The sequence below is a fragment of the Pempheris klunzingeri genome, chromosome 7 (genome assembly GCF_042242105.1).
Source record: "Pempheris klunzingeri isolate RE-2024b chromosome 7, fPemKlu1.hap1, whole genome shotgun sequence".
Lineage (NCBI taxonomy): Eukaryota > Metazoa > Chordata > Actinopteri > Acropomatiformes > Pempheridae > Pempheris > Pempheris klunzingeri.
This window is the reverse complement of record NC_092018.1, coordinates 26,734,348-26,752,508: the sequence shown is the minus strand read 5'-3', so window position 1 is coordinate 26,752,508 and position 18,161 is coordinate 26,734,348. Positions and strand designations below refer to the sequence as shown.

Genomic DNA, 18,161 nt, shown 5'->3' with positions numbered 1-18,161 from the left:
TTCATAAATGAACCTGCCATACAATCTCTGTAGTCTGCCCAGGCTGTATCTACCGTATTTTCTTTAGGGCTGGATCTGATCCTGTCAATGCTGTAATTTATTGTACTTCACCGTGTCTGGGGCCAATTTATTGCATTGTAACAGCTTGCTTAGCTTGCTTCACACACACTCCACAATCTCCTTTGGAGTATAAAAGTGCTTATTCATGGTAGAATAAGCAAGATGAAAATGATTAGACCGGCCGATGTTTGTGTTTGCCCACAGTGTATGGAATTTAAACAAACTGAATAACAAATCGAAGTTCATTCATCATGGAGATTTGACAGTGATACAACGGCCTGTAATATCCTGCTGACGAGCACATGGGTAGGCCACGCTCTTATCTTCAATGGAAAGTGTGTTTTTCAAAGTAGCTCAATGTGTCTGTCACTCTGCTGCTACTCAGCAAACACACAAGACACAAAATCACTTCCGCGGGTTTCATCTTGTTCATGAGATTGCAGCTACTTTTGTTGAGCATCCACCCGTCACCATATGGGTCGAATATTGTCTTTTATTGAAAGTGACTTGATAAGGGATAAATATACGAAAGGCCATAGCACAGCAGGACATAAAATATTTACTCAAGATCAATACCATTGTGAACAAACTCGGTGCACATCGCCTCTGTTTTAAAATCAAAGCCATCATATGAGGAAACACCGCTTACAGCAGGGGACTTTTTTTTTTTTTTACATTTTGGAAACATCAAAGTAGTAGTAGACCTCATTTTGGTTATTAAAGGAGAGCCTGGGAGAAGAGTAGTGGAACAACTGATGATTTGAAACAGCACTACAATAAAAAAAAACAAAAAAAACTACCTGAGACACATACCCTGCTGACCCTGTATTCCCACAGCTGCCAGCTCCACCATGTTACCTCTAATTAGTTTCCCAGAGACCAGACTGAATCAGATTGAGGTGATAGCAGAGAACACGGGGCTGTAATCTCAGCGCTGAGCAGTGCAGTCCCAGTAAATGTTGTGTGTTTAATCCTCGCAGACTCCGGCCTCTGGCCTCGTGCAGATGAAACAGCAATAAGCCTTTTCAACAACAAAAACACTTGACTTGTCACAGCAGAGGAGGCAGGGGTGTAGCTCATTACATTAAAGGAATAGTTCGACATTTTGGCATATACACTTGAAAAGGGTTAGATGAGTTAGATGATAGCTGCGATAAATGTGAAGCTACCACCAGACACATCTATATGCTAAGATAAGCTAACAAGCTGCAGGTGTTGTGTGGCTATTTCGTTCACCAGTAATTTCCTCTGGTCTTCACTGAAACTTCTGACATATAATGTGCAAATTAGTGAGCTTTAGATGTGTTAGCAGGTGGATTCTGGGACTGTCAGGCTGCGTTTATGCTTAGCTCATCATCTCCGTCTCATGACAACATATTTGCTGTCCAAACATGAGGGCAGCATCAATCTTCCTCATCCAGCTCTCGACAAGACAGCGGAATAAGCCCTTTTCCCAAAAGTTGAATTATTTCTTTAATAATGCCTTTCCTCCTGGTAAATGGCAAAAGGTCCTGGAACAGCTGAATGGAATGCAGCCACCATTAAGGTTATTAATTACAAACGCCTGTGTTTTTCTTGCTTACAGTTATACCACCTTGACGAGCCGGTGCACGTCAGAATGAAAAGTTCTGTATGTGTCGTCAAGTATTCCCAGCAAATTCATTTCACATCTCCCTTTCTTCAAGCGACAGAACCATCTGACGGAGCTGGTTCCGCTAAAACTGCTTCAGCCTGGCGCAGCTCCTCTGTCAGTGTTTAATAAAGTGCCTTTAATAGCTTGGTGCTCTGTGTCAGCTTGAAGGAAACCCATTGAAAGCCCTGAGGAAGCTGTAACCAGGCAACCGAAGCAGGCTGAGGTCTACCTCTTTTCTTCTGACCAAAGAAAATGGAAGGTCAGACGCAGAGGCCAGGTCCTAAATTGTTAGGGCAAGATTACAAAGATGAAAGAATTTTCTTTGTTTGTCTATTGTAGAACTCTATTTCTGTCTGTCTGTCTGTCTGTCTGTCTGTCTGTCTGTCTGTCTGTCTGTCTGTCTGTCTATCTGGGCTTATTTTCTGTTTGCCTGCGCATGCATGCAATAACAAAACCAATCCTGAGGAAAAACTGGCCGACACCAATCAGGGGGTTGCTATTCCTGGCTGTCAAGTCTGCTTCTGTTACGCAAGACAACACTGTGTCTATGTGTGTGTGTGTGTGTGTGTGTGTGTGTGTGTGTGTGTGTGTGTTAGTCATTAATACTACAGAAGAAACAGAGGAAACTGAGGCCCAGAAGTGTATTCATGTACACGATGGATATTTCTAGATTCACTTCAAAAGCTGAGACACGCTGGACTGTTTTACTCAGAATTCATCTTGTAGGATTATATGTGTGTGTAACGCCGGTCTGGCTCGTGAACAGCCTGACACAACGTTTACACTGGTATGATATCCTAACCAATGCCAGGAAACGCTCCCTGAAATAAACAGATCACAGATCTGATGAATCAGGAAGCGTCTGATCCAAGGTGGACTCATTAGGGCAGTTCAATAAAAAAGATAACAGAACAAGGGAATATTGACTGAGCTGATCTATGGTTGTGACCCTTAGATGAGCTACCTGTCTGTTTCAATGCGTCCTACACATGTTCGTATGTATAATGCCACGATTAAGATTCCAGAGGCAGCAGTCCAGCTCCCTCTGACCTTTTCATCTGCCAAAACAAAAAGATTAGTTCCTTCTCGCGTAGGATCAAAGGGGCACAAGGCCATGAGCCATGACTTTGTCTGACATTACTGCATTCAAGAAAAAACATCTTGTAACATGTGACTAGTGTGACGCCTTTTATAAATTTCCACAGCTCCTCAGACTCAGCATGCATCCTGCAGACTCACATCGTACTGCAAGTTCTATAGTGATGTATTATACAAAGCCAGGAGGCTATTATCATTACTATTAATATGAGAACAAGGAAAAACAGGATAAATTATGCTCTATTCTTGCAGTAATAAAGCAAGAAATGTGACTGAAAATAATTAAAATGCTCAGAACAACAGCTTGAGGAATACTCAAGCCAACTATGTAGTTCACGTTGTTCCTGTGATTCCTGTGCTTATATGAGAGTCTCTGCAAATTAAAATGCACAGAGCCAAGATGCTAATCTTTCTGGAGCTGCTCCACTGACAAGGGGAGTCTGGCCCTGTGTACTCATTAAGCGTTTGCCTTCAGCTGAGCCTCATTTCATAGCGCAGTACTGTTCCCAAAGCCCCTCAGCAGGTACTTGGGTAACAATGTAAAACGGCATCATTTCAGCGTCGCTGTGGGACGTCAGCAGCGCCTCTGGCATATTGGGTCCTTTCTTCCAAACTAAGTGAACGCTGCTGTTCCATTCAGTGGTGTTTTGGAGGGGAAGAAAGGTGAGAGGAAGGACGTACAGGAGAGAGGGGGGGGGGTGGTGGCTGCGGCGGCCTGTAAAGGTCAGCTCAGGCCAAGGCTGCAGAAGCACACGGCCAATTATGTCGACAAGGACCTCTGGGAGCTCCCTTAACTGCTCTCTGAGAACAGTTTGGCCGGTTGTGTGAGATGTTGTCAGAGTGGAAAGCAAGTTTGGCTTTCTGCGAGGTGTAAAAACATCCTACACTTGACCTGCCGATGCCATCTTCACAGCTTAAATGCCCCTGACAGCAGCATCTCTCCCCCTTCCTTCCTCCTAGTCCGTGTACTTCTTTTAGATAGATAAGTGGAAACAACAGTCTGCTTTGAGCAGCGTTTTCCCCTCCCCGCGCTGTTTAACATCTAAGGCACCAAACACAACACTGATTAATTCAACACTACAGGCCCATCGAAAACGTGTTGTGATCCCAGACTTTTCCGTGAATAATGCACGCAGACGCAGCACACTGGGTTTGACCTCAGAACGAAAGAAACATTTTAAAATATTGACTGTTTAGAGGTAGGCTTCACTGTGTGCGCTGCAACACCGGCAAGTGCCGACTGACTCGTGTGTCACACATCAGCGCTAGAATCTCGGAGGAATTAGGATCCCACACACCACACTGTTTCCTAAAGTGGAAATGCGGTCTGGTGTCACTGTACCATTTTGACCTTAACAGGGAACTAGCTGATTATCTGTTTAAGCTGAGAGCAGAGTGGGTGAACTGACCTCTGAGGTGACAGCGAGAAATCTTTTGTGTTTGAGACAGTTTCAGAAAGCAAAGCAGACACCGAGTTTGCAAAAACAAACAAAGGATAAATAGATTATAGATTGTGACTCAACAAAACCAACATAGACGTTATCATTAAAGATAATAGTAATTGTTTTAATTCAGTTCAATACCACAAAGAGAAGTTACTAACAACAGGTTTCCTAGAAGATATCTGCTATGCTACACAGTGCTCTTTATTCCCGACCACACCATAAACTATAACTGCATCACATCTTTTACAGGCCATACATGTATTTAGTAATGTTATATACAGCAGCTCTGGCAAAGTCCTTCACTGCCACTTTTATTTTGTTTTATGGCACTTGATATATGGTCATTGTATGGCACAATTTATGAGAAAAAAAAAAAAACATCCCACACGCACAATATACTGGAGCGCAGACCTTGGCAGACAGCGTGGAATGTATATAGCTCTTGCCAAGGTTCTCAGTAAAAGATTATTACATCGTTTGTGGTGATTTTAGGTAATAAGAAATGCATTAAGATGATGCAAGTAAATCGTCTGTATGAACGCCTGGAGACACATTCAATGCACTAATGTTCTCTCCTTCGGTTATGTAATAAGCTACTCATAATCATTAACACATCACAGTTCACAATCCCTTAATATTTTCATCGGTACTATTAACATAAAACAGCAAAACTGAAAAGAACATCTGTAGTGGCCCCGAACCCTCTTTGTCCTTTCAGTACTCTCGGGTGGCTCCATGTCTCACATTTACAGCAGGTCAAAGAGTGAAAAAGCAAACCTTTAACAGCTGATATTCACTTAAACTGATATTCATTGAATAGATCCCAGCGCTTCGGAGAGAAAACACGACAGGTGCACACCAGACTAAATGCTGCCCCTTCATTCGCATGTGCCCACAGCACATGGGGAGTGGACTGTACAGACTACAGTAGCAAAAGTGCTCATGTAAAGTGCCTTCAGCCGCCCTACAGTACTTAAACTTGTCCAACCTTTGTACCATGAGTTTGTTATCTACTTCCTCTTCCGTGTGAACTCAGATTGAAATGAGGGCACCGCACCATGCTGGTTAAGTGTCTTCAGTCGACTTCCTCTGGACTGCTATTGTGAGGTTTATAACTTTGTAAATGTCAACCTTGCTTTTGGATGCAGCGAAGCACGAAAAGCTCCAAAGGATGACACAATGAGGGCGGAAGAGGCCCCACTAGTTTTTGTCTTTGACTGAAAAGGCTTGGATCTAAGTATTGATGCTGATAGATCCATTACTCAAGATCGACCCCTTGGTGACCTCTGTGCTGACAGTGGAGAGCGGGACGCTCTCGTACCTCTCTGGCACCCCCCAGCAGCGACAGCGCAGCAGGGTGGACTTGAGCTGTTTCTGGAAATTGCTGTTGAGGAAACCATAGATGACGGGGTTGACGCAGGTGGAGGCCATGGCCATGAGGTGGCAGAACGAGAAGATGATGTCAAGGCCGCAGGACGGCATGGCCTCGTAGTTCCAGTCGAACACCGTGTTGAAGACGTTGAGAGGGAGCCAGGAGAGGGCAAACGCCACCACTATGGAGATTAACATGGCGTTGATCCTCGTGGAGCCCTTGTTTTTCTTCTGAGTGGCGTTCCTGCCGCGCTCCACCATGTCCTTCCTCTTCCTGAGGCGCAGGTAGATGTGCAGGTAGCATACCATGATGAGGGTGAGAGGAAGGAAGTACTGGAAGATGAGCAGGGAGGTGGTGTAAGCCCGCCGCTCTTGAACCGATGGCCACCGCTCCATACAAACAAGGTGGTCGCTGACCGGGAGGGGGATGCTCATGTTCTGGAAAGGCAAGGTGAGCACGCTGTACGAGAGGAAAGGCACGGAGATCAGGCAGGCCACGATCCAGGTGACAGCCACGGCCAAGTAGGACTGGCACACCACAGGCTTCCATCCGGTCGGGTGGACAATGAGCTGGTAGCGCTCCATGGCGATGAGGACGAGGGAGAAGATGGAAACGGTAACTGAAATACACTGGATGAAGGGCGTGAGCTTACACAGGGCGTCTCCTAGGATCCAGCGGTCCATCAGGGTGTAGATGATAGTGACCGGCAGGCAGACAATGCACATGAGGATGTCGGAGCAGGACAGGTTGGCGATGAAGATGTTGGTGACGTTGCGCATCTCCTTATGCCTTGTGATGACATACACCAGGCAAGAGTTCCCAATGAGACCCACGGCCATAACCGTACTGTAAGCAACGATGAGAAAAGTGGTGCCACTCACGGACAGGGAGCAATCCTCGGGGAAATCCCACGGTCTGTCTTTCCACAAGGCCAAATTGTGATTGGTGCTGTGCTGCAGCTCCATGGCAGTTTTCCTGGCCTCACTTCACAAGGCGGGAACTAACTGAACTAATTTGTCGTGTCACACCTGCTGTAATTACTTCATGAAAAATATTTGCATTTTTTTACGGCTTTCCATCATCCTTGGTCTGTGCAGAAGTCTTCGTGTGCTGCCTGGAGAACAAAAATGAAACAGAAATCAGCAACCATAAACAAATATCCGGTCATGAAAAGTTTCTTTTTAAAGCTATGAACTCTTGATAAATTAAGAGGTTAGTTTATCACTCAAAGTGAAACGTAGCTCCCATAAAAACTGCAGCATGAAAAGAAATTGCTTGCTGAAAAAGCTCATTTCATCATTAGACTGTTAGACATTAGACTTCTTTGAAATGAGGATATGCAGCAGAAAGTGATTCTCTTGCTGGCGGACAGGTTTTAGACTCTGTAATTCCACAAGTGTCTTTTTGGCGCTGAGATGTTTTTACTGTGCCAGTTTGACCTTCATTTTACACATTTGCAGTGAATTCAGTATTACAAAAACAGAACCTATGAGAGGAATAATTAATGTTGGTATGCAGATATCATGAGGGTCTTGGCAGAGCGCAGATTTTCTGTCTCCCAGAGGACCGGCTATAAGAATAAATGACGCGCTGATGGCATATCATCAAGGAAACAGCACAGATCCAGACTTCGTGGCATCGCTGTAACGGCGTGCTGATTTAAATTTCCATCACAATAACGGTGATAATGACCGCTCCTTCGGAGACAATCATCCCCTCTCACTGTTTTCTCCCCCTTCTGACAGCGGGAACTGATTCGGTTAAAGGAACAGATACCTCTCATTGTCACTGAGCATTCACAATAGCTTCTCGGATTGTAAAGCTCATGTGGTCCTCACAATCTCCAACAAATTAATGTACTAGAAAAGAGAACTGAAGTGCAATTTCGTTACAACAAGATCATCACAATAGTGTGTGTGGATGTGTGCATGTGCTCATATTTCTGTGTGTGTGTGTGCGTGCAGCAGTGAAAACACTGCTGATTAAGAGAGATGTTTTGCCCACGGCCGTATTCCCCAGAAATTAGTTTTGCTGCCCGGCAATGCTAACAGAATGATATCTACAGGATTTAGAGGATTTATCATTTTTAATTGAGGACGCCTTAACAATGATAAATGTTGACAGGTGGGACAATAATTGCTTGTGGCTGTCTCTATTTATGAGCAGAAAAGTCCTCATATAATGTGGTCCTTCATCTGTGCCGATTACAAACAAAGCCGGAGTATTCATAACGAGTACACTTGTACCTGAAGCCAAGGACGGTAATACCTCTTGAGTTCTTCTGTGGTACAAGTCTGGATAATGAATCCCCCCCTTCTCGATGTCAACCTGACTATATTTCCGGGTATGTGACCCCCCATCACACCCGTGCTACAGCCTTGACGCTGATCATTTATGGCAGACTTTGGCCACTTAAAGTGATGCATTGCTTGTGTGTGTCGGTAAAGGACAGTCTGGGGGGACGCAACAAGGAAATATGTGAATATTTGTCAGGTTCTTCATTATCAGTTATGAGGATTGTCTGCAGATTACACACAAAGAAATATCCTGCAGAGAAATTTAGAAAAAAATATATGAGAGGAACAGTGATGTCCCAGCAGGAACGACTGGGCAAAGAAGTCATAGCTGATGGGGAGATGTCACTAAACCACTTTGACATGACATAAAACAGCCACAAGTCCAGATTCGCTCATGCAAGAATGATTATAGACATCACGCACCGGCGGATGAAAAGCACATGAAGGGATGGAAAGTGTGTGTGTGTGTGTGTGTGTGTGTGTGTGTGTGTGTGCGTGCGTGCGTCCTACCCCCGCTCCCAGCAGCTGTCCCGGATCCACCGGCTGTCTGCAGCTGTGTGCGCGCTCGCACTGAGGCGGACACCGGACAGGTGGAGGAGACTCCTCCGTCCTCCGGTGGACCACCGCGTGTGCCCGCTGCTCTCCTGTCTGGGGAGGGGTGAGGGGTGAGGGGGGGGTGTCACACGTTTCCACCTCAAGACCTGCTTAAAACGTCCACTTAACAGCGCTACTTACACTTTTCCTGAGCCTGGGGCGAGTCTGGGCTGTGGGAAGTAAGAGGAAAACTATGAATCCCATCAGCTCGAGAGCTCAGGAAATTCTAAATCCCAGCCCGTGAGAGAAGATTATTAAAACTCACACCTATAAAGACATTTCATCACAGCTTTGCATGTAATAATAACACAAATGATAATAATAATAATATTCATAATAAACAAATCTACAGGAAAATATCATTTCTTACTTTCAGATAACCTCCAACCCCCCAAAAAGAGTAACGAACAAGCAAACTAGCCATTTTAACCAGCTGTCACAGTTTCTTACCGAAACTCTCCTCCCTGTCGGGCTCCGAGCGCCGCTCTGCATCAGGTGAGGCGCCGCCAGAGTTTTTTGGTGGAGGAGGAGGTAGGAGGCGTCCTGCCGGGATCCCTGATAGGAGCTGAGATATCTCTTAAAGCGACCTTGTGCCTCACACTCGGGCTGGGGTGTGATTGGGAACGTGTTACATAATAAACTCTGCGTGGCTCGCACGCGCGGACGCATGGAGGCTACACGCGCGCGCGGGCACGCGCCCACACGGGGGCACAATGGGGAAATTTGAGTTATTTTGAAATCTGCATGGTTTGTTTCACCCAAATGTATTAGTGACATTGGATGATTAATTTGGTCTCTTGATGAGCCTTCACATAATGAGGCAAGTTTCATCTATATGAGAAATCATTGTAATATCACTGTAATGTAATACTGATATGTGCTTGTGGTGCAAAATCCTCTGCTGTACAGTAGAGGATCATGTCTGTGAGATTTATCATAGTGTGTTCTCTCTCCACACTGAGTGAGGTGGCTGCCGTTCGCTGTGGGTGCACAGAAACAATGCTGCTCAGAGAAATTCAGATGCAGATTTTGTTCAGCTTTCACCTCCTGTGAGAGTCTGTGGGTGCAAAGCTCTCACCACCAGTGTGTTTGTTAAAGAGGTAAAAAAAAAAAAACACAGTGTCAGTTACGGAGGGCATACATCTTCCTGTGCTCCCATTTCATGTGTCGTGTCACTCAAAACACTATGACGCAGAAATCATTTTCTGCAGCCAGAATTCAATAATGAATATTGATGGATACTGATGGACATCTGGTGATATGTCTATGTTCTCCAGCAAGGTAATAAACTGACTTCTCTGTGTGTTAACCATGAAATGTCTCTGGCCAGTTCACCTACACGCAGTTCATACCCAAAACTGACCACAGAGGCACCGTGTTCTCTGCACCTGCAGCACGCACCTTCTGCACGCCACCAAGACCAAACTCCTCGTCCAGATCCCTCCACAGATAGCACCTAGAACTATTTTAAACCCATGTTTTGCACCTCTCTTGCTTGTGCAACAGATTGTTAACTGCTTCTTCACACTGTCCCCACACACTCCTGTTTCAAGTGCAGGCTGTATGAGAGAACAGTAATAGCTGTTTGTCTGAGAGGCAGAATGGTGAAATTACTTGCCACCAACAACAACAGCTATGTGGGTGTTTACTTGACACAGAGAGTCAAGTCACTCAAGACAATTAATCAATGCACATATTTTTCCGTAGAAAATGCTGACAAAGACGGGGTGAACGGGACCGCAGGACAGGATTTTTTGGCGTTTAATGAGCAACTATTCAATATATTGAGACATGGAGTGGCTGCAGTACCTCTCCCCTTGTGCAGTCTCCATTACTGTCAGTCATATTTTGATTTTTCTTTCAACTGGCGTTGTTTGATGGAAGGAAAAGAGAAAGCATCTTTTTGAAGGAGCTCTATAGTGACATGAAATGGGTTTTTGGGTTGGTTTTTTTTGACAGTGTGTCCACCAGTTTATTTGTTCGCCATAAGTGACACGTTGACATGCTCAAGGAAGCTCAGCACACAGTGACAAGTGGCGAGTAGACTCTGCAATCTGGAAAGGAAGAATATCTCCAATGGAACAGCACGTGGTTTCTAAAACCAACATTTCAGTCACAGAGCAAACAGGATGAAGTTGCGTTTTACTTCATCTTAGGTGATAAGGTAGAAGAAGAAGAAGAACAGATAACGTGTTCCAAATATTTTTGAAACATTATCTCGCTGTCACGTGAAATATTTGATTGCTCTTTGAATGCTTGTCTTATTTGGTACACTCTATCCACTGTTTAGACTCCCATCCTGTGTCCATTTACACAAAACATAACTCAACTTTGATTTCAACTATATGTCCATATTTGGATACGGAGAGAGACTTGCACCACACAAAGCATTTGTACGTGGTTCTTGTGGGAAAATTGTTGATAGTTTTACGAATCACTGCCAGTGTAAATCAATATAGCATCGTGCCTCATTAACAAGGAATTGTTCCCCAGCTGTAGCTCCCATGTTTAATTTTTTTCTAGTGTGAATTCTTCTCAGTATTTTTGAGCATGAAGCCTCCTTTTTCTGTGATATATTTGCATCGACAAGAAAAAAACGTTCAACAGACCTTTAATATCTTCTGCTGTGCAGTAAGGCTTTAAAATAGATTCTGGTGGCTCTCCGTAACTTCACATTTTGTTCAGCCCTGTTTTAAAAGAAAGAAAGAACAAGAAGACAACAGCACATATAAGAAAACCATGTTATGTTGCGGCTTTGTGACTCTTAATGTAAAAAAATAATTTGTGAAAGAAGAAGACGAAGATCCCACCAGGGGAAATTCAGTTTTCTCCCACTGCTGTTGGTGCACACACACAGCCTTGAAATGCACACATGCTGCTGTTGGTGCACACACACAGCCTTGAAATGCACGCATGCACAAACGGGATCTGTACACGTGCATTCTGCCAGAGCAACGGCCCTACCTTATGGGATGGTGCACCGAGCAGCGCCCAGTTTGCTGCCTTGCTCATCACTGTCCAGGAGGTGAGCTGGCACCCTGCCGCTGTGCAAGGGGCCTTTATGTTGTGAAAGACCAGTCACACGGTATGCCCTTATTTGAGCTCAAACACACAGCAGTGCTTTGATTCAACACGCTCTTCGTTTAAAGAAATGAGGGCCGACTGCTAAAGTTGGAAAAGAGTGGATTAGAGTCAGGAGTGTAAAAAAAAAAAGCCTGTTTAGCATCTAACATTGATTGTGAGTAGCACAAGCGAAGATATAGCAGAAGCATTTCTAGAATCTGTTTTTCTTTTTGTTCTTAAGGGGATTAGTTCTATTGGGAAGGGTCTGAACCTGTGCAAGGTCTAGATGACAACAAAATAAAAAAGAAAATAAAACTAGAGGTAGAACAAACTCACATCACATCCATGCTGAACATGTAAATTGTGCTCGCTAAAAACGTGATGCTCCTCCGGCCACGTGCTGTAGTTGGTATTCTACTTGACAAGAGCTCAGTCCTGTAATTAGAGAAAGAAGATATCTCACCGTAATAGTATTGATAAATACGAGCATTCAAGAGTTCTGATAGAAAATAACTGTTTCCTGAGTTCTTACAGTGAGCAGTACAGTCGATTAGAAGCAGCTACCACATTTGTGTGTTTTTTTTTTTTGTGTGTAAAATGAAGTCAAGGTTTGTTTATTCAGGGATTATTGCACGTTCCTGTTTACTGTATAAAAAGATCAGACTGAAAAGATTTACAGTCACTAACCATAACCTTAACGCCAAGGGGATGTTATTCTGTGCCAGCACTTTATAGTGCTACTCATATATTAGTACGCATGAATATACCCATATGACAGGCAGTGATAAGGATCCTTATGCATATATACGTGCAGGTTTGAAAGAAGTGGAGAGCAACATGCTGTAAGTGATGCTGACATTGACTTGATTGTTTGGCCGTGAATGCTTGTATGATTTATGGTTTTTATGTGACGTGTGTTGCATGCATTTTGTATTCTGCTTCATATTAATGATATTGCGCATGATGTTTTTTTCAAACACAGGATGCATATTGATCTCATGGCTTGTTTTTTTCTCTTCAGCTCCTCTCATAGCAACCCTAAATCCATACGCGTTGTGTGCAGGGAGCTGCTCATTGGACAAAGGACACTCTCCCCTACAGTATTACAGCCCTTTACAAGTACCAGGCTGAAGTGATCCTTGACACTATCACTGCAACACAGCCCTATAAATCCCCAGAGGCTTTAAATAACCCCAACCAAGAACAAATGCCACAATGCCTCAGGTACATGGGGATGATAAACAGCCCCCATCAGTTCCACAGATCGCATCTGACACAGAAGCTCACCCTGATGCTCTTCTGTTTAAATGTGACTTTTGGGAGCAGCACATACTGGTATTAAAGAGAAACACAATTCATACACTGGGTGACGAACCCACAGAGAATTCTCACTGAACTCTGCAGTTCCCGTCTACAGAGCTTCCGTCATCTTTAAGCTTGTTGTTATATGTTTCCGCAACTAATTGCTTTGGTTGATTCTCACCACTCCCGTCAATGATCGTTATTGTGTCCAGTAGGCAGCTGTAACCTGACGTGCCAGAAGATTTGTCACACCCGCCACTGCTGCTGATGCCAGTCGGGCATCGTTCATGACAAACACATAACTGGCAGGAAGGATATTCGCGTGATGGTGATTTTGCAAATCCAGCTGCCTCGCAAGGTAAAGGCAGCTGCTTTCAACAACAAAACAAAACAAAAGTCTGAAATCCCACTGCACACTACATGTCCAGACTGATGACTAGCTGGTGGCACAGCCAATCAATTAGCATCTGAAGAGCCAGATCTTTTCCAATAAGGCAATAATATGTCAGAGTGATGGTCACAGTTTTTTCTGTTGACCCCAAGTGGCCAAAAATCAGTTTCTGTAAAGTGAGAGAAAACACTGATACCACTGTCATAGAGTATAAATCCTCTTATCTGCAACAAAGCAAATAAGCGTAGATTCCAAAAATGTCAGACTATTCCTTTAAACCCAGTATCGCCACCATATTGGTCCACATTCAATCCTAATTGGTTTCCAAGGCACCAGTAAAATGGAAACGTTGTCTTCTAGCTTTGTACCATAAAGTCTGCGAAGTATGAAATGAAATACGAAGCTAAAAACTGAATTCGGTTTGTGCCACTTCAAGAATTAAATTTAGTGTAGCGGAATAAACTGATTTGAAGGAGATAAAATAGAAAAGAGCATTAGAGAGAGAGAGAGAGAGAGAAATAGACTGGGATTGGGGTTTATTAAAACAATTGCATTAGCAGACCGAAAGGCAGAATCAATCCAGTGTGCATTAGACCTGCTGACCCTCCTCCTTTAATTCACATAAATGTTCTGCATGTCCCTCCTGCTTTCTAAAGCCACATAAGTATTCTACTCAGCTCTCGTCCCATCTGGGTGCAGCGCAGACAATTCTTTCTTGCTGCCTCGCTTTTCCCTCAGAGTTCCTCGTGTCGGCATATGATTCTGGATTTACACTAATGTTGTCACAGCCAATGAGACGGTGGACGTCACACCCTAAAATAGCCCTCATCCCACTAGCAAGAGGTGAAAACCGAATTTTAGAGGCAGCATAATGCGATAAAGGGAGGAGAGCAAGTTGCTATTGATCCCCCATACGCCTCTTTTGATACGGGTCCGGATCCACTGACACATGGCAAATATGACCACCCACTCAGGCCACTGTTAAGCTTTATCCCAATCAAAATTTGATCCACCACCAGTGCCATCTTACTTGGCCCCATTGCAAGTGTTGGCGAGGGTGGCAGTTACCAGGGTTACTGTAAATGGGATATGTTTCTGAAATCTCACAGAAATTCATACTGATCACGAGCATAATGTAAATGAATCATTTGTCACATGTAACACCGGAGACATAAAGCTATTTCCATCACCACCTCATATTCGATGAGCAGTGTGGGCAAACTGTACATGACGCAGACCAAACCTCTCCTTTGAGAGCAGCTGTCAAAGCAGAGTCCGCTCGAGCAATGTGGTGCTATCGAGTCTCTGCTTGATGTCTTGTATAACACTTTCCACTGGGAAATGGCACGTGTGGGCCATGCGAGAAAAAGAAATGATGATCCACCCTCTGTGTTTAACGTCCAAGTCGTCGTCCAGCCTTTTACCATCTTTAAATGAGTGAAGACAAGACAACCATGTGGAACAACTGGACGAAACGTATTGAAATCGGACGATTTTGCTCTGTGTTGTCTTCATTGTATCAACACCAACTGACAGTCCTCGCATCTTTAATTGATGCTTTATTTCAGCAGCGTTGGCTTGTTTTCTCTAGCTCCCCAGTGAGGCAGGAAAATCTCCCAGCTTTTTCCCATACTCTGACCTCAGAGAGAGACAAACCCAAGTAAGAAAGAGACACCACTCTAGCTGACTATGGTCAAACAGTAAATGTCAATGTTTTCCCATGTAATTATAATTGTCCTGATTCCTTACACAACCTAAAAAATGTATTGGCGACGTGCCATTGCAATTTCTCACAAAGTGATTCATAATCACACCAAAATACACTGAGGCAGATCTGTCCAAATCCTGTGGCAATGTAAATGACCCCCCCCCCACCCTACTGTTTATCATTTGAGGAGAATTATGTATCACCCAGCGGCTGCAGCACCAAGACGGCTGGCAGGCGTCATCAAACAGCAGGGCAGCAAGTTGTTGTGTTACAGAATTTTGGTGCAGAGGAAAACTGATTGATCGCCTCACAATCATCGAGCCCGCCACGGCAAAATTGCACCTGCCAAGGCTGCCCCTCAGTCACTTCACAACCATCCATTCAACTTATGAATCGCAGAGCAGACGGTGTTTCTAATACAGGAGTCACAGTTCATTTCACACTGCAACTATTTCTTTAGGAACTTTCCACTTCTGAATTTCGACACACACCCTGCTGATAGATTCTGCCTTACTCCTGACTCTGCACATAATCTATAAATTACTTTAGGGAGAGATTGTATATAGAAAGGCTGCTACTTAAGATTTCACCTCTTATATGTCCAGCATAGCTTAGATTCAAGTCAAATGTGCAGGGCTTTTTTTTTTTTTATGCCATACTTAATCATTCAAATGTCTCATGTCACACTTAAGATGGCAGGTAGTTGGCATGGAAACCATCTTAGATGGGGGCGCAGGCAGAATGAATGGCACCACTGTAGCGCTGCTGTCCCAAACTAATCAGTTGCATTGTCCCCCGGTCTGTCTCTAGCAATGGCTCATGCATTCGCTTTTTTCCAGCAAGCTGCTGCACTGCACTATTCCTTGTTAGGGCCCATTGTGCCCACAGCGCACATACCCCTCACCAACTCATCTTAGGATGCCCATTAATGGCACCGTAAGAGGGTCTCCTTCAGTAATTATTTTGATTAAAGTTAATCATGAACAGTTGCAGGATTTGTGTAACAGAGATGCTCATGAAAGCTTAAGGTCAGTTACATGTGTTGGTAACTGCTACAGACAACATGCCTTTGTGCAGTCTGTCTGTGGTATAGATTGACATTTAATTCTGTAAATGCAGCCCTCCTTTTTTCATTACTTTGTTATTTCTTCCCCCAGCCTGTAGCGCGGCTGCTGTACAGCCTCTCCCTGATGAGAGGAGACGGTCGGCTGCTAATGTACTGGAATGCTCCACTCCCGATAATGGCAAACGCAGGCTCGCAGTGACCTGCCAGGAGGTCCAACAAAAAACAAAACCCATGCTTTCAGTCTTTGACAGTGAATGACATCACAACAACAGGAGCACAAACACAATCCTTTAGACTTCTGACTTATGGCTTACCTGTGATTATGCCGCCCTGTTCGAGTCATAGATAAAATACTTTAAATTCATGTTGAACAATTAAAAAGTGAAGTGTGCACCTGGGTGGCGATAATCACTACTTAGACGGTTTGACGCCTTGTGTTAGAAATAAATCACACCAGTAGAATGATAAGAGAATTCCCAATAAAAGTCAGCTATCAAGATGTATCCCTCTGGCAAGCCAGTTATCCATGTGGGTACCATTAGCAACCTGAAATCAGACAAACGACAAATAAAAAAGTAATATCACCTCTGGCATTGTCTTTATTGTCATGGGTGATGAGTGATAATATATTTTATTGAGTTATTACTGTTGGCGCTGTCACATTGTACCAGAGTGCTCCTATATTAAATAGTATAAGGATAAAAAAAAAAAAAGGTTGTGACCAGAGCTGCTAATGTGATTTTCTCAATTAACCAATTCATTGTTTGATCTATAAATAGTGAAAAATGCTTGTTTTATCCAACCAACTCACCAAAAGCAGTTTACTATGGCATACGATAAATAAATACAAACAGGGAATGTACAGAGTTTTTGCCAATAATTAATCAATCATCAAAATACTCGCAGACTATTTTCTTGCTGATGGATTAATGGAATAAGTGTTTCAGGTCTATTTTTCAAAGACTTGATGTAGAAACTACCTTTGGTGGAGTCACGGTATGTCCACAGTGTATCAGGCAGCTCCATTACTGGCAGGAGCTTTGGAAGGGCATTTCTTCAGCCACACGACAAGACTAATGTGTCGGGGGGGAAAAAACATTTATGATTTGCTATTTGAAAAGGGCATTTCTGCAGCTCTCCCCCCCCGCCCCCTTCCATGCCCCTGTGTACCCCACTGCAACGTATATTAGAGTGGAAAATAAATCAAGTGATAGATTATTCCAGCAGTGTTTTAGTGAGTGGAAAAATCTCTACTCTTTGCGTCAGGAAATGATATATGCAAATTAAACCTCTGCAGAAGATGAATGAGACTGTAAAACCTAAGCCATATGGAGGCCTCAATTTCGTAAAAAGAGCATCATGACTGGCTGCCTTTAGGAAATCTATGTGGCAGCTCGTGCGGTTATCAAACAGTGTAAAATCAATCTGGGAAGCGTTTGATCAGATGGATACCAAAAAGTGGACAGAGGGAAAAAATGATAAACACAACAAACAGCTGTCAAGAATGATAAAAATGATTTTAGACTTGGCACACCTTCCTATTATATCATACTATTGTTTGATTTGACTGTGTTACATAAATGTCCTATTTAAAGACAATGATATATTGTATCTTTCTAGTTTAAATAAACTTTTGATAAGAGTGTTTTCCCTGTCAATTTGTGTTTTGAAATAGGTGAAGTTTCCCAATAAGATAAGATGAAAGCACAGCAGTATTGTCTCTCAAATGCACCGTATTTACCCTCACTGAAAGTGCTAACGGCAAAGACAGGCCAAGTGTTTAATTATCTATGTAATAATATGTGTGCATTATCTTAATGTAGCTGGTCCTGAGCTTAACTACTGTTGTCTAGTCAGTCAGTGTAAAACTGAAGCCATGGAAAAGTGCAATGAAGCAAACAATGTCCGTGATGTTCTACTGAAATAGAGCAGAGGTGTAAAGTTAAAGAAAAACTTAAATAGCCGACTTACTGTACTGAAGTACAGTACAGAGTAAATGTGCTTGACACTACTTTCAATAGCACCTTTAAATGGTTTCAGAGACATTTGAGCAGTAAACAGCATCCTCTTGTGTTTAACAGACAGAGTCACAGTATCTAAACATTTGTCAAACTACACTTATTTTTAATAAT

General features: G+C 43.5%; 1 protein-coding gene across 1 annotated transcript; it reads right to left on the bottom strand.

Moving 5' to 3' along the window:
* Positions 1 to 4,385: 4,385 nt before the first annotated feature.
* Positions 4,386 to 6,669, bottom strand: npy8br (neuropeptide Y receptor Y8b). The gene has a single exon (XM_070833930.1). It carries the CDS (start codon positions 6,571 to 6,573, stop codon positions 5,470 to 5,472), a length of 1,104 nt encoding a protein of 367 aa, XP_070690031.1. The 5' UTR covers positions 6,574 to 6,669; the 3' UTR covers positions 4,386 to 5,469.
* Between the last annotated feature and the right edge of the window lie 11,492 nt (positions 6,670 to 18,161).

What these genes read in the sequence shown, in the direction of transcription:
- npy8br (XM_070833930.1), bottom strand. Translation starts at nt 6,573, where the DNA reads ATGGAGCTGCAGCACAGCACCAATCACAATTTGGCCTTGTGGAAAGAC.